The sequence below is a fragment of the Aotus nancymaae genome, unplaced genomic scaffold (genome assembly GCF_030222135.1).
Source record: "Aotus nancymaae isolate 86718 unplaced genomic scaffold, 86718_ANA_hifiasm-v0.15.2.pri h1tg000028l, whole genome shotgun sequence".
Lineage (NCBI taxonomy): Eukaryota > Metazoa > Chordata > Mammalia > Primates > Aotidae > Aotus > Aotus nancymaae.
In genome coordinates, this window is record NW_026988441.1 from 11,558,343 (window position 1) to 11,572,676 (window position 14,334).

At 44.1% G+C, this 14,334-nt stretch overlaps 1 protein-coding gene across 4 annotated transcripts in view; it reads left to right on the plus strand.

Moving 5' to 3' along the window:
• LOC105705659 (pregnancy-specific beta-1-glycoprotein 7-like) overlaps nt 1-13,675 on the plus strand; it is a 31,286-nt gene extending 17,611 nt beyond the window's left edge. For all 4 annotated transcript variants that reach the window (XM_064381272.1, XM_064381271.1, XM_064381274.1 and 1 more), the window contains 4 exons: nt 5,267-5,542; nt 8,250-8,528; nt 8,922-9,176; nt 13,126-13,675. In XM_064381272.1, coding sequence (XP_064237342.1) covers nt 5,267-5,542; nt 8,250-8,528; nt 8,922-9,176; nt 13,126-13,130 — 815 coding nt within the window. In that variant the 3' untranslated portion in view covers nt 13,131-13,675. The remainder of the gene's footprint in view (nt 1-5,266; nt 5,543-8,249; nt 8,529-8,921; nt 9,177-13,125) is intronic.
• Nucleotides 13,676-14,334: the final 659 nt, after the last annotated feature.

Below are 14,334 nucleotides of genomic sequence, written 5' to 3' on the forward strand. Positions count from 1 at the left end.
GTGTCTCTGGCTCTCTCTGTTCCTCCGTGTCCCTCATCTTCCTCCCCCTTCATTCTAACTGGCAAGGCATGTCCTGCACAGTTTCCTCCACCTTAGGACTTCTCCAGACATTCCCTTTAAGTAGGCTGACGATTCCGTTCCCTTCCAACTCACAGTGTGCCCGGGCCCATCTCCCAGGAATTAGGAAAGGCACAGAAAGCAGCTGGAGTTGCCGCTCCTGCCAGGACATCTCAAGCCAATGTCCCCAGGTCACTAAGAGAATGAGCTTCCACTGTGTCCCCATCCAGGGCTCTTTCCCTGTGTGAGGCTGACCTGTGGAAAACACCATGGGACAGGGATGGGCAGTACCTCCATCCACTCCTATAACTGCCAGACAAGTTCTTCTGGCTTTCTGCAAATACAATACCAACTTATAGACATAGTGATTTGCAGTAAAGAAAGATTTTAATTACTCCAAGTCTGCCAAACAGGAGGACAGAGGTTTAATATTTCTCCAATCAGCCTCCCCAGTGGGTCAAAAGTTAGAGATTTTCAAGGAGTTGGCCGAGCACAGTGGCGCATGCCTGTAATTCCAGCACTTTGGGAGGCTGAAGCGGGTGGATCACAAGGTCAGGAGATTGAGACCATCCTGGCTAACATGATGAAACCCTGTCTCTACAAAAAAATTAGCCAGGCGTGGTGGCACATGCCTTTAGTCCCAGATACTCTGGAGGATGAGGCAGGAGAATCATTTGAATCCAGGAGGCGGAGGTTGCAGTGAGCCAAGATTGAGACACTGCACTCCAGCCTGGGTGACAGAGTGAGACTCTGTTTAATAAAAAAAAAAAAAAAAAAAAAATTTTCAAGGAGTTTCAGGGACAAAGGACTCAAAAATAAGTACTGCTAATTGTTTGGGGATGAAATCATGCAGGTAGGGGGAAATGATCTGTCTTTGTGGAATCCGCCTCTAGGTGGATACCACATGACTGGATGAGCCATTAGTCTTCGGTACAGAGGATGTCAGCTGGTTGCCAGAATGCAAAATCTGAGAAACATCTCAAAAGACCAATCTGAGGTTCTACAATAGTGATGTTATCTACAGGAGCAATTCATCACTAATTTTGTAAACTCCAGTCTAATGACATTGGAACAATAAGGGATTATAGACTGTGCCTACATTTTAGCAGAGTTCAGGCTGCTCCTATAATCTTAATCTCATGATCTTTCATTAGTTTTACAAAGGCAGCCTCTGGGCAATAAGGGAATTAGTTTCACGGAGGAGCGATTATCACTCTTGCTTCAAAGTTAAAGCATAAACTAAATTCCGCCCATGGTTAGCCTGGCCTATGCCCAGGAATGAGTGAGGACAGCCAGCCTGAGGCTAGACACTGGATGGAGTCGGCCATCTAGTTTGCTCTCACTGTTGTCATCTTTGCACTGACTCACCGGGGAGTCACAGGCTGGACAAGCCTGCAGTCCCCAAACCCCATGGGCTCATTTCACCCATGTCACTCGTGATTACATCCGCAACCTGCTGTGGAGCTCACATTCTCCAGTCACTTCCTAGAGGCTTCTGGTTTCCTGTCAGGCACATAACAAGCTGGAGATTTGTCATTCAGTTCCAACAGCAAGTAAAACACTGAACAAACTCAAAAATCAACAACTCTTCAAAATCCCTCAGAGATGTGAGGTCTCAGTGCCAACTGACCCACATATTGGAGAGAGTGACAGGCAAAGACAGATCAGCAACCTCATCTGAGCAGAAACCCCGGCACAGAAACCCCAGTGGGAACCAGTGCTGGGGACAGAGAACCTGAACTGTAACTGGTGAGTTTCCAAAGAATCAATGAGGACAAGACCCAGAGGGAAACACTTGAGGGGATGGACCACTTTTGACAACAGGGGCACTTTTTGTGACTCTTAGCTTCTGGAGCTCTACCAGGCTTTTGCAGTGAATATTCACTAAAACTATCCTCATCCTTTCTGTGGGGTGAGGGTAAAGGAACAACCTGAAGATATGCCAGTGAATTCTATTCTTCTTAATAAGACCTCCCTTTAAGAGAAACTATTTTACCACAGCCTAATCAGCTAGGGTTTTGTCAGAGCATAAATGGCCTGGAGGAGAGAAAATATCCCACTCCAAATTCCTCTAGCCATTATGTCTCACCTATAATGAGGACAAACCCGAGAGGCTTCAAGTTTTTGTGTCCTGGGCTGTATCCTCCACTGTGAATGTCAAAAAGGGCACTTGTGACATTTATATATATATATATAATATATGTATGTTATATATATAAACATATATATGTTTAACATATATATGTAATATATTAACATATATATTAACATATAATGTATTAACATATATATGTAACAAATATATAACATATATATAATATATTAACATATATATGTTGTGTATATATATATAAAATATATATATTTTATATATATATGAATATATATGCAATTTGAAAGAGCAAGGATCAGAACAAAACATAGATGTGACAGATGTGTTGAAATTATCAGATTGGGAATTTTTTTTTTTTTTTTTTGAGATGGAGTTTTCACTCTTGTTGCCCAGGCTGGAATGCAGTGGCAGAATCTCAGCTCATTGCAACCTCTCCCTCCCAGGTTCAAGTGATTCTCCTGCCTCAGTCTCCTGAGTAGGTGGGATTACAGGCTCCTGCCACCATGCCTGGCTAATTTTGTATTTTTAGTAGAGATGCATTTCTCCATGTTGGTCAAGTTGGTCTCAAACTCCCAACCTCAGGTGATCTGCCTACCTCGACCTCCCAAAGTGCTGGGATTAAAGGTGTGAGCCACTGCACACAGCCCATACTGGGAATTTAAATGAAATGTGATTAAGGGTTATAATTTAAAAATAGACACCATGCAGGAACAGATGAATGATGTAAGCAGAGAGATGAATATTCTAAGAAAGAATCAACAGAAATGCTAGAGACAAAAACTACCGTTAGAGAAATGAAGAATGCCTTTGATGGGCTTACTGATAGACTGGACACAGCCGAGGAAAGAATCCCTAGCTGGAGGATGTGTCAATAGGAACATCCAAAACTGAAACAGGAAGTTCAAAAAGGGTGGAAAAAACAAGCAGAACAAGATAGTCAACTACATGTTTAATATTTTATATTGAAAATAGCAATTTTTAAATTTTATAGCTGTGGGTAAACTACAAAGTCTGTAACATACATGTAATGGGAATACCGGTGGTTTGGGGGAGCAGTTGGAGGTGGTGAGGTGGGTGCTATCTGATGGTTTTACTGTCTGTTCCACATTCACCTGTTTCCTCATGATGATGCCATTTTCATAAGTTGGGGTTCTTCATGTGGAGAGACACACAAGCCACTGGCATCTCACTTAGACTCTTTCTAATTAACATGAATTTAAACTCTAGTTGTGTTTCCTGAGGTTACGAGAAAATGAAGAAAGCATTTCACATACCTGTTGTGGGCTCCTCCCCATTTTTCCTAACTCTGCACAGAAATGAGAAGCAGGGAGCTCTTTCTATATTTACTAACACAACACACATCACTTCTCTTAATTTGGCATCATTCCTCCCTTTATGTAATTGACACACCTAAGACTCTCTCTCTCACCAGTTCTGTCCTTTGATTGGGACTCTCTACTTAGGGAGTGGCTCATTTAAACTCACCTTCGGCTTCTTCCTTTGAGCATAGTGTGATCCTGCTGGAATTCACAACACACCTAAACCTTATTTTGCTATCAAGAGAAATACTACTGCCAGCAATTGATCTTAGATGTTTGGACCATCAATAAAAATGTCGACTTATGAAAAAATTTTCATGTTGCCACCAAATATTTTTTGTTACTAGAGTCAGAACATAACATGAGGTCTGAACTCCTGACAACTTTTTATATTATTACAAATTGAGCAGCCAAAATCTAAAAATCCAAAATCTGAAATGCCCCAAAATCCAACACTCCTCACCACTTCTGTGATGCGAGAAAGAAGTGCTCACTGGAGCATTTTGGATTTAAATTTTTTCAGATTTTGGATGCTAAACCATTAAGTACACTGCAAATATTCCAAAATCAAACCAAGCTAGAAATCCAAAACACTTCTGGTTTTAGGCTTTCTGCATAAGGAATCCTTTATTCATATAAACTATAGGCATGAAGCTGTACAGCAGATCTCTAGAACCTCCTCATCCTGCATAACTGAAACTGCACACCCATTGAACCATGCCCTATTCTCCTGACCCCAGCTCCTGGCAACTACCATTCTATTCTCTGACTCACTCAGGAATGCACTGATATGAGGTCCATAGAGTAGTCAAAATCCTGGAATCACAGAGTAGAATGTCTAATGAGACAAAGTATCTGCAAGACTTCTTCCCAAATTTTGGTCTCATGTCCAAACACATATGATCCATGAGGTGCAGATTTCCAGCAGTTCCTGCTCCCGCTTTCCACCAGCCAGTTCTGCATTTGCAGACATCCACATGTATTTCTAGAAAGATCCACATGGTCCTCACCTTCACTCTACAAGGGGAAAGAGAGTATCATGGACCCGGAACAGGGAACATGGTCTTGCTCCAAAGCTGCCAGCTCTTGCCTGTCTCCTTCACTCTTTCTAGATCATTCCTTGGACTCTGCTCTATCTTTAGAGTCACTGGCTCAAGTCAGTCACTATGAAACCCCTGGGGGAAACTGCCCCACCTTGGGCCTCCACTGCCTGATGGCTGAACTGACCTCCAGGCTTGCCCCTGGCCTCCCCTTTGTTACTTCTCCTGAAGTACGCAGTCCCATTCCAGGCTTCCCAGTACCCACAGGGTACCCAAAGGACAATGGTAAGTTCCATCATCACCCATCTCTAGGATGTCGTTGGAAAGGGAAGCTGCAGAGAAAACATACCAGGGGGAAAAGTAAAACTGAAACTGAAAAGATTCCAGCAGCTGCATGTTCCAGGTGAGGACCACAAGGTGGGCCAGGCAGGCAGCTGGAGAGGGAGGGACTCAGAGACGCACCAGGAGCTGTGACTCTTGGTCCTGTGTCACAACAGAGCTGCTCCATTCACGCTTGAGAAAGTCTGTACTTCTCCCACATAAAGCAGGCAGCCTCACTATCTCTGAGCCCTCAGATTGCCATGCATCTGTCTTGTAACACACACACACACACCTGCCATGGGCTTTTAAGGACTTCAGTAGGCTGAGAGGTGGGAGATGCCAACTCTCACTGAAAAATGCCTTTGGAGGAATCAAAGGTGCCACACAGGGTAATCTTCTCTCTGTTATCTGCACAGTGGAGACTCCCAAGCCCTCCATCACCAGCAGCAACTCAAACCCCAGGAAGACTGACACTGTGACCTTATCCTGTGAACCTGAGATTCGGGAAGCAAGCTACCTGTGGTGGATAAATGGTCAGAGCCTCCCAATCAGTAGCAGGCTGCAGCTGTCCAATGACAACAGAACCCTCACTCTATTCAATGTCACGGAGAATGATGCAGGATCCTATGAATGCGAAGTGAAGAACCCAGTGAGTGCCAGCCGCAGTGATCCAGTCACCCTGAATGTCCTTCGTGAGTATCGTCTGTTCCTCTGTGGGCCCAGGCTTCCATCCCAGATACACATGGCCAGTGGCCAGGCCTCTCAGGTCCAAATACAGAGACTTTTAACCCTGGACATCGAAGCTGGCCATGATTTTCTGCCCTGGGCAAACCAGAGTAGGCCTAGCCTTAATCAAAAAAGGGAAGAAAGAGGCTGCTCCTGTCACAGGAGGCTCAGGGTCCACAGCTTGTGATGAAAGAAACAGGTGAGTGTCTCAGGCTCCAGATCAGTAAACACAGAAGGGGTTTGCCTGGGACTTACATGTTGTGAGTGGTTCACATGGTCACTATGGCCCTTCCACAGACCAGGAGCTTCCCCTTCCCCCTGACAATATCACCTGTGGCTTTATTCTCTTTGCTCCAGATGGCCTGGATGCCCCTACCATTTCTTCTTCATACAACTATTACCATCCAGGGGAAATCCCCAAGGTCTCCTGCCTCACAGACTCTAACCCACTGGAAGAGCATTCTTGGCTGATTGATGGGAAGTTCCAGCAATCAGCACAAGTGTTCTTTATCCCCAAAATCACTAAGACATGGAGGGGTCTATAACTGTGTCATCCATAACTCAAACACTGGCAGAACAAATCTCATAATCAAGAGGATGACAGTCCCCGGTAAGTGGATCCCTAGAGTACTGGCAATGTCTCCCAGTGAGGTCTATCTGGATAGCAGGAAAGAACCACCTGCCCTCTGCAAAGGGAGAGGGGACATCAAAAACCCATGACAGGGGATGTTTCTACTCCAAAGCCACCAGCTTTGGCCTGTCCACTTCACTCTTTCTAGATGATTCTCTAGACTATACACTAACAATGAACAATCTGAAAGGAAATTAAGAAAAGAATTTCAATTGACTTTAACATCAAATAGAATAAAATATTTTGAAGTAACTTTAAACAGAAAGGTCAAAGGATTCTACTCTGAAAACTACAAAACATTGCTGAAAGAATTTAAAGATGACATCAATAAATGGAAAGACATTTCATTTGCATGGACTTGAAGACTCAATACTGTTAGGAAGACAGCACTACCCAAAGTGAGCTGCAGCTTCAGCCTAACCCCTACCAGAATCCCAGTAACAGTTTCTGCAGAATTAGAAACATCTGTCCTAAATCTGACCTGACAGGTTCTTATTAATGACTGCCACAACATAGACACTGAGAGAAAGAAGCAACCATGGGAAGGTGGAAAGTTCTAGTGACACAGAAAATAACAACCAGCCCTTCTCACATCTCAAAGCATTCAAAAATATACGAGTGCATCAGGGCCAGTAGGGAATTCACCAAAGACTAATCACCAAGCTAGAAACGTGGTGAGGAACAAAAGAAGGCAGGAATGTATCAGACTTGTCCACTCCCACTTTTGCCTGCTAATCTGATGCTGCAAAGAAATACTCACTGGAGCATTTTGGATTTTGAATCTTTCAGATTTGGGATGCAAATCAGGAAGTATATGGCAAATATTTCAGAATCAAAAAATGTCAGAAATACAAAACCTTTCATCCTAAGTCTTATGCATAAGAAATACTCAATCTGTGTGAACTACAGGCATCGCTGTACAGCAGATGTCTAGAACCTCCGCATCTCCCATAACTGAAACTGCACACCCATCAATAACTCCTCATTCTCCCCACTACCAGCTCCTGGCAACCAGCAGTCTCTCCTCTGATTCACTCTGGAATCCACTTATATGAGGTCCCTGGAGTAGTCAAACCCATGGAATCAGAGAGTAGAATGTTCAATGAAAGAAAATATTTGCAAAACTTCTTCCCAAATTTCTGTCTCATATCCATCAAACACTCATGGTCAGTGAGGACCAGATTTCCAGCAGTTCATGCTCCCCATTTCCACCAGTCAGCCCTGCATTTGCAAATGTCCACGTGTACTGCTAGAAGGATTTCCATGGTCCTCACCTGCCCTCTGCAGAAGGAGAAGAATCTTCAAGAACCCAGGACAGGGAATATGGTTCTGCTCCAAAGCCACCAGCTCTTGTCTGTCCCCTACACCATTTCTAGGTCATTCCTTGGACTCTGCTCTATCTTTAGAGGTCACTGGCTCAAGTCAGGCACTATGAAACATCTGGGGAAAACTGCCCCACCTTGTGCCTCCACTGCCTGATGGCTGAACTGACCTCCAGGCTTGACTCTGGTCTCCCCTGGCTTATTTCTGCTGAAACATCCAGTCCTAGGCCAGGCTGCTCAGTACCTTCAGGGTTTCAGGACAATGGGAACTCCCATTATTACTCATCTCTAGAATGTCCTTGGAAAGGGAAGCTGCAGAGAAAATACATCTAAGGGAGCAAAGTAGGATGGAATTTGGAAGAGACCCAGCAGTCACACATTCTAGGTGAGGAACACAAGGTGGGCCAGCCAGTCAGCTGATTAGGGAAGGACTGTGAGGGGCACCAGGGGCTGTGACTCCCACTCACATGTCTGTTCATGACCCAACACTGCTGCTCAATTCACACCTGAGAAAGCCTGTGCTTCCCTAAGACAGAGCTGGTGGCCTCACTGTCTTGGAGCGCTTAGATCATCGTACATCTGTCTTGTGACACAGATACCAGCCATTGGCTTTCAAAGACTTGGGTGGGCTGAGAGGTGGGAGATGCAACTCTGAGTGAAAGATGCCTGTGGAGGAATCAAAGATGCCACACAGGGAAATCTTCTCTGTTATCTCCACAGCACAGCTGCCCAAAGCCTCCATCACTAGCAACAAATTCAATGCCGTGGAACATGAGGATGATGTAACCTTAACCTGTGTTCTTGAAATTGAAAACTCCACCTACCGGTGGTGGGTAAATGGTCAGAGCCTCCCATTCAGTCCCAGGATACAGCTGTCTCATGATTACAGGACCCTCACTCTACACAGTGTCACAAGAAATGATACAGGATCCTATGAATGTGAAATACAGACCTCAGTGGATGCCATCCGCAGTGACCCAGTCACCCTAAATGTCCTCTGTGAGTATCTTTTGTTCCTCTGTGGGCCCGGCTACCAGCTCAAATCCAAACAGCCAGAGGCCAGGACTCTCAGTCTCTCTCAGGTTCAAGTACGACACCTTTACTTCTGGACACCCAAGCTGGCCATGACTTCTTGCCCTGGGAAACCTGGGTGGGCACAGTCTTGACCAAGAATATAGGGGGAGGGATGCTTGTCATGGGAGACCTGGGGTCAACAGCTTGTGATGGGAGAAACAGGTGAATACTTCAGGCTTTGGCTCAGTGAACACAGAGGGGGTTTGGCTCGGACTTCAGGGTGTGTCTTAGCTCAGAGGAACACTGTAACACTTTAATGACCAGGACCATCCTCTTCCCTCAGAGGAGGTTACCTGTGGCTTTAATCTTTTGCTCCAGATGGTCCAGATGTCCCCAGGATTTCTCCTTCAGATACCCTTTACCATCAAGGAGGAAACCTCCACCTCTCCTGCTTTGCAGACTCTAACCCACCAGCAGAGTATCTTTGGATGGTTAATGGGACATTTCTGCCACCAGGAAAAGAGGTCCTTCTCCCCCAAATCACTAAAAAGAATAGCGGGCTCTATGTTTGTTTTGCTCAGAACTCAGTTTCTGGCAAGAGAAGCTTCGCATTCAAGAAGATCAAAGTCGTTGGTAAGTGAATCCCAGCATCATTGGCAGTAGGTTTTTAGATGGAGTCTATCTGGCTTTCAGAGAAAGTCAGGAAAACATTTTTATTCCCAGCCTGTGTCCCATAGGCACAAGCAAATCCTAAATTCTCCTCCTGAACCCTCCCAATTGGTCTCTACAGACTCTGTTTTCCTTGTTTTTCTGATTTCTCATGACTGACCTTGTGTCCGGCCTGAGCAATGTAGGGAGGGGGCTTTGTCAGGCCTGAGCCTTATGCGGTGGAAGAGGCTTCACAGAGGGACAAGAAGGAGAGGCCTCAAGATCAGTTGCTTCTTGTTGTCACCAACACATCCCTTTCTGTCACATCTTTGTTTTCTTTTACCTACTGCATGAGCTTCAAGAAACATCTGAGGCTTTGAAACAAGCTCACACTTTTCCCCCAGATGAGAGGAGGAAGCCCCTTGGATGAGGGAGGAGCAGCTCAGACTCTGCTCCCTGCTCTGCCTCAGGCTCCTCTGTGACTGGCCCTGCCTGACTGCACCTGGGGTGGGACCAGTGTGTGTGGAGAAAGAGCCCTGGTGGCCTGTCCTGAATTTGGCTAAATCGAGTTGCCAGTTGAAGCCAAGTGTCCTCTGGCTCATCCTGCAGGGAAATAAGCAGATGGGAAGCCTCAGAGAAGACTCCTGAGCTGTGTCCTGGCTCTGACTTCAGTGACTGTATGAGGCTGTGGGCACAGCACATGGGACACAGTACAGACAGTGAGTGATGTACAGTTGGAGACATACAGAGATTCACCCATGGGGACTCTGAATGGCAAGAGAGAGATACATATATAGATAGATAGATAGATAGACTTTATATATACATAGTCTATATAAAGCATATAGTATACATATGAGTATATATAATTTATATATATAAGTATATATGTCTGTAAGTCTGTATATATGTCTTTGTAGACATATATATATATATATACTGTATACTATATATTGTATACATATAGTATAATTACTATACTATAAAGATGCAACCACAAAAAGTGAAATATTCTAATGGTATAGAAAAAAGCAATTACCCTTTCTGATGTCCCAAAGCCTTCAAAAATATCTGAGTACAGCATGGCCAGTATGGATTTGACAGAAGACTCACTGCCAATCTAGAAACATGGTGAGAGGAATTTTTAAAAACTGAAACTGCAGGAATATAGTGGGCTAATCACTGCCCAGCACCCTTTCCACAAGAATTATGTATTCCTTGAAGGAACAATTAGACACTACTTCATGCTGCATGCTGGTTCTGGGGGCACCCGACTGTAAAATAACATCACTTTCATATTTTTCTTCTTTTTCTTTTTATTTGTTGAGATGGAGTCTTGCTCTGTCACCCATGCTGGAGTGCAGTGGCGTGATCTTGGCTCACTGCAACCTCCACCTCCCAGGTTTAAGTTTTTCCCCTGACTCAGCCTCCTGAGTAGCTGGGACTACAGGTGCGTGCCACCACACCCAGCTAATTTTTGTATTATTAGTAGAGATGGGCTTTCACCATCTTGGCCAGGCCATAACTGAGACATGAGAAAAAGATGCAACCACAAAAAGGTGAAATTTTCTAATGGTATAGAAAAAAACAATGACCTTGGTCTTGAACTCCTGGCCTCGTGATCCACCTGCCTCGGCGTCTCAAAGTTCTGGGATTACAGGCATGAGCCACTGCACCCAGCCTTCTTTTCTTTCCATGACAGATGCTTCAGAATGAAGTTCTCTTGGCTTCTCAGCTGGGGCCACTGTCGGCATTATGATTGGAGTGCCGGCCAGGGTGGTTCTGATGTAGCAGCCCTGGTTTAGTTTCTGTATTTCAGAAAGACTGGCAGATCCAATGGCCTTCCCCCTTGTCCTATTTCCTACGGGACTGACTGCCAGGCTTGGGAGAGGGAAAGAACTGTTTGCCTCTATCTGGACCAGATCTCCTCCTCCTCCCACTAAACTGCTTCTCAGCACTAATTCCTGCAGGTCGCTTCCTCCTTGGTGTCCATGCTCTCTGGATCCCCAGTTTCTCTTAGACATCATTATCCCCAGCCTCTTCTCATTTGTTTCCCAGATTCAATACTTTGTAAAACCCTCCTGGTCCTTTTTAAACATCTCTCGCTTGTGTCACTCTCTCCATTTCCATAAAACCTCCACAGTTGCTTGAAGTACTGATTGACTTCTTGTCTCCAGTCTTTGAAATGTTCCCTGCATATGACTGCCTCATTACCTTCCTGAAATCTAGTGAATTCACCTAATCCAGAATCCTCAGGGTTCTACTCTAGCCTATTTGATATGTTCACATTTCTGCTTTTTACGAATCCTTCTCACTTCCTTTACCTTTATTCCCTAGTGTAAGTTTTCCATCCTAATAGAACTGTCTTCCTCCACATCCCTGCCCCTCCACGCCACATATACATAGAATTTGTAGTTTCAATGCTATGCCTAAAATCAGGGTGATCCCAGCTGCACCATCTGCCCTTCAGGTTTACTCACACCCTCATCACAAGTAAACTCTGACCTCATGGAGAACAGAGACTCTAGCATTAATGTGTGAACCCGAGATTCAGGACACAACCTACATGTGATGAAGACTTTTTTCCTGATGACCAATTCATGTGTTTATGAAAGATACAGAAATGAAGAAGGCAAGGTCCCTAACCCAGGAAACATAAAGCCTAAGACAGGAGATAAGACCTGAAAATAATCATGATACCATAATACAAAGAACTGAGGCCAGGCATGGTGGCTCACACCTGAAACCCCAGCAGTTTTGGAGGCTGAGGCAGGCAGATCATCTGGTGTCAGGAGTTCTAGACCAGCCTGGGCAACATGGTGAAACCCCATCTCTACTAAAAATATAAAAATTAGCTGGATGTGTTGGTGGGTGCCTATAATCCCAGCTACTCAGGAGACTGAGGCAGGAGAATTGCATGAGCCCAGGAGGCAGAGGTTGCAGTGAACTGTGATCATGCCACTGCACTCCAGCATGGGCAACAGAGCAAGCAAGACTCTGTTTCAAAAAAAAAGGAAAAAAAAAAGAGGAAAGAAAGAGATGAATGCCACAAGAAATCAGAGAATTCTGAAATATAGCTACACATTGGAATCACTGGGAAACATTTTTATAAGTGGATGCTCTAGCCCCATCCATAAATTGTGATTTAATGACCATTAAATCAAATGGATTATAGAGTGGGACCCAGGCATTGGTAATTTTTAAGTCTTCTGAGATGCTACTAACATGTAACTAGAATAGAGAACCCCTGTTCTGATAGGTCGAATTTAGACCTACATCAATGATTTTTAGCTAGGAGTATCAGAATTACCTAGGGAACTTTTTCAATGTACAGAGAAACCTATACTTTGTTGGCCCTACTCATTAATGGGCTACACAAAAACTAAGTAATCCATCTGAGAACCAGAAGGTAAATGGAAAAGCCACCTCATTTGATATGTTAAATTATATGGAAAGCATTGTCAAATGATAAGTAATACGCGATGCTAAACTGTCTCTAATTTATATTTATGGGTGTGTTACTGAGTGTTCCAAAATTATGAGTCCTAGAAATCTATTATCAGTCATAATGTCATATGCCACAGTAGTAACTAAGTTTCTGTGTGAGCCATGTCTTTATCATAATGAACTCTAATCAGGTTTCTAACCATAGTCATTTTCAATCTTGGTCATTCACAGACAGCTGTTTTGACTTCTTCTCAAAGCGTTTGATGAGACTCAACTTACTTTGCAAACAAATTTGTCCTACTAGGAATTATCTTTGTAAAGATAGAGACTTTATAGAGAGAAACATAAAAATAGAGACTCCTATAGAGAGAAAAAGGTAAAAATAGAGACTCCTATAGAGAGAAAAAAAATGTTGAAAAGAAATACTATAGTGCACCTGTGATGAGATTGCAGCTCTGCTCATTAAGTTTTTATTATCCACCTGTAGACTGAACTGGACCGTGGATTCTTCTAGCTACTTCAATCCAAAGCTCTCCCATGGAATTACTAAGAACAAGAGCTGCTCTGTTCCTGAAGCCCTATAAACTGGAGGTGGACAACTCAATGTAAATTTCAAGAGATAACCCTCATGCCTGAGGTGTGAGCCACTTAGAGACTTCGCTGAATTGTTCGACACACCATGACGAGAGACCCTCAAACTGCAGACCAGGACAAGAGTTGACAACTTCACACTGTGGACAGCTTTTTCAAAGATGTCAGAACAAGACTCCTCTCATGATGAAACTTTCACCCCTCTTAATTTGTTCTTGCTTATGCCTGCCTCCTTCACTTGGCAGGATAATGCTGTCATTAGAAATTCACCCACCGCTCTGGTATTATACTGCCCAGGGGGAGCTGTCCGAAACAATGCCTCACAAATAAAAGTCAATTAGATGTATAACTAAATTAGTTGTAACTTTGCTTTATGATGCATGTTCACAGCCAGTGATGGCCAGTGGAGTCTCTCAGGCTGCATCTTTCTCACCCTGGCCCTCGTGACTCTCACTTTTACTTATATGGATGCTTCGGATTTCACTGGGCCACCCCAGATTATCCAGAATACCCTCAAAATACTTAACTTCATTACCACTGCAAAGCCTTTTAACCAAGGAAGGTAGATACATGTGTCAGGGGTTAGAGTGTGGACACTTTTAGCGATCATTCTTCTGCCTAACACTGGTAACCTTCTTTTGTAAAATGTATTTATTATACTTTATGTTCTGGGGTACATGTGCAGATCATGCAGGTTTGTTGCATAGGTATACACATGCCATGGTGGTGGTTTGCTGCATCCATTGCCCTGTCATCTACATTAGGTATTTCTCCTAATGCTATCCCTCCCCAATCCCCCAACCTCCTACTATTCCTCCCCTAGTTCCCCACCCACCAGGCCCAAGTGTGTGATGTTCCCCTCCCTGTGTCCATGTGTTCTCATTGTTCAACACCTACTTATGAGTGAGAACATGTGGTGTTTGCTTTTCTGTTCTTTTGTCAGTTTGTTGAGAATTATGGTTACCAGTTTCATCCATGTTCCTGCAAAGGACATGAACTCATCCTTTTTTATGGCTGCATTGTATTCCATGGTGTATATGTGCCACATTTTCTTTATCCAGTCTATCACTGATGGGCATTTGGGTTGGTTCCAAGTCTTTGCTGT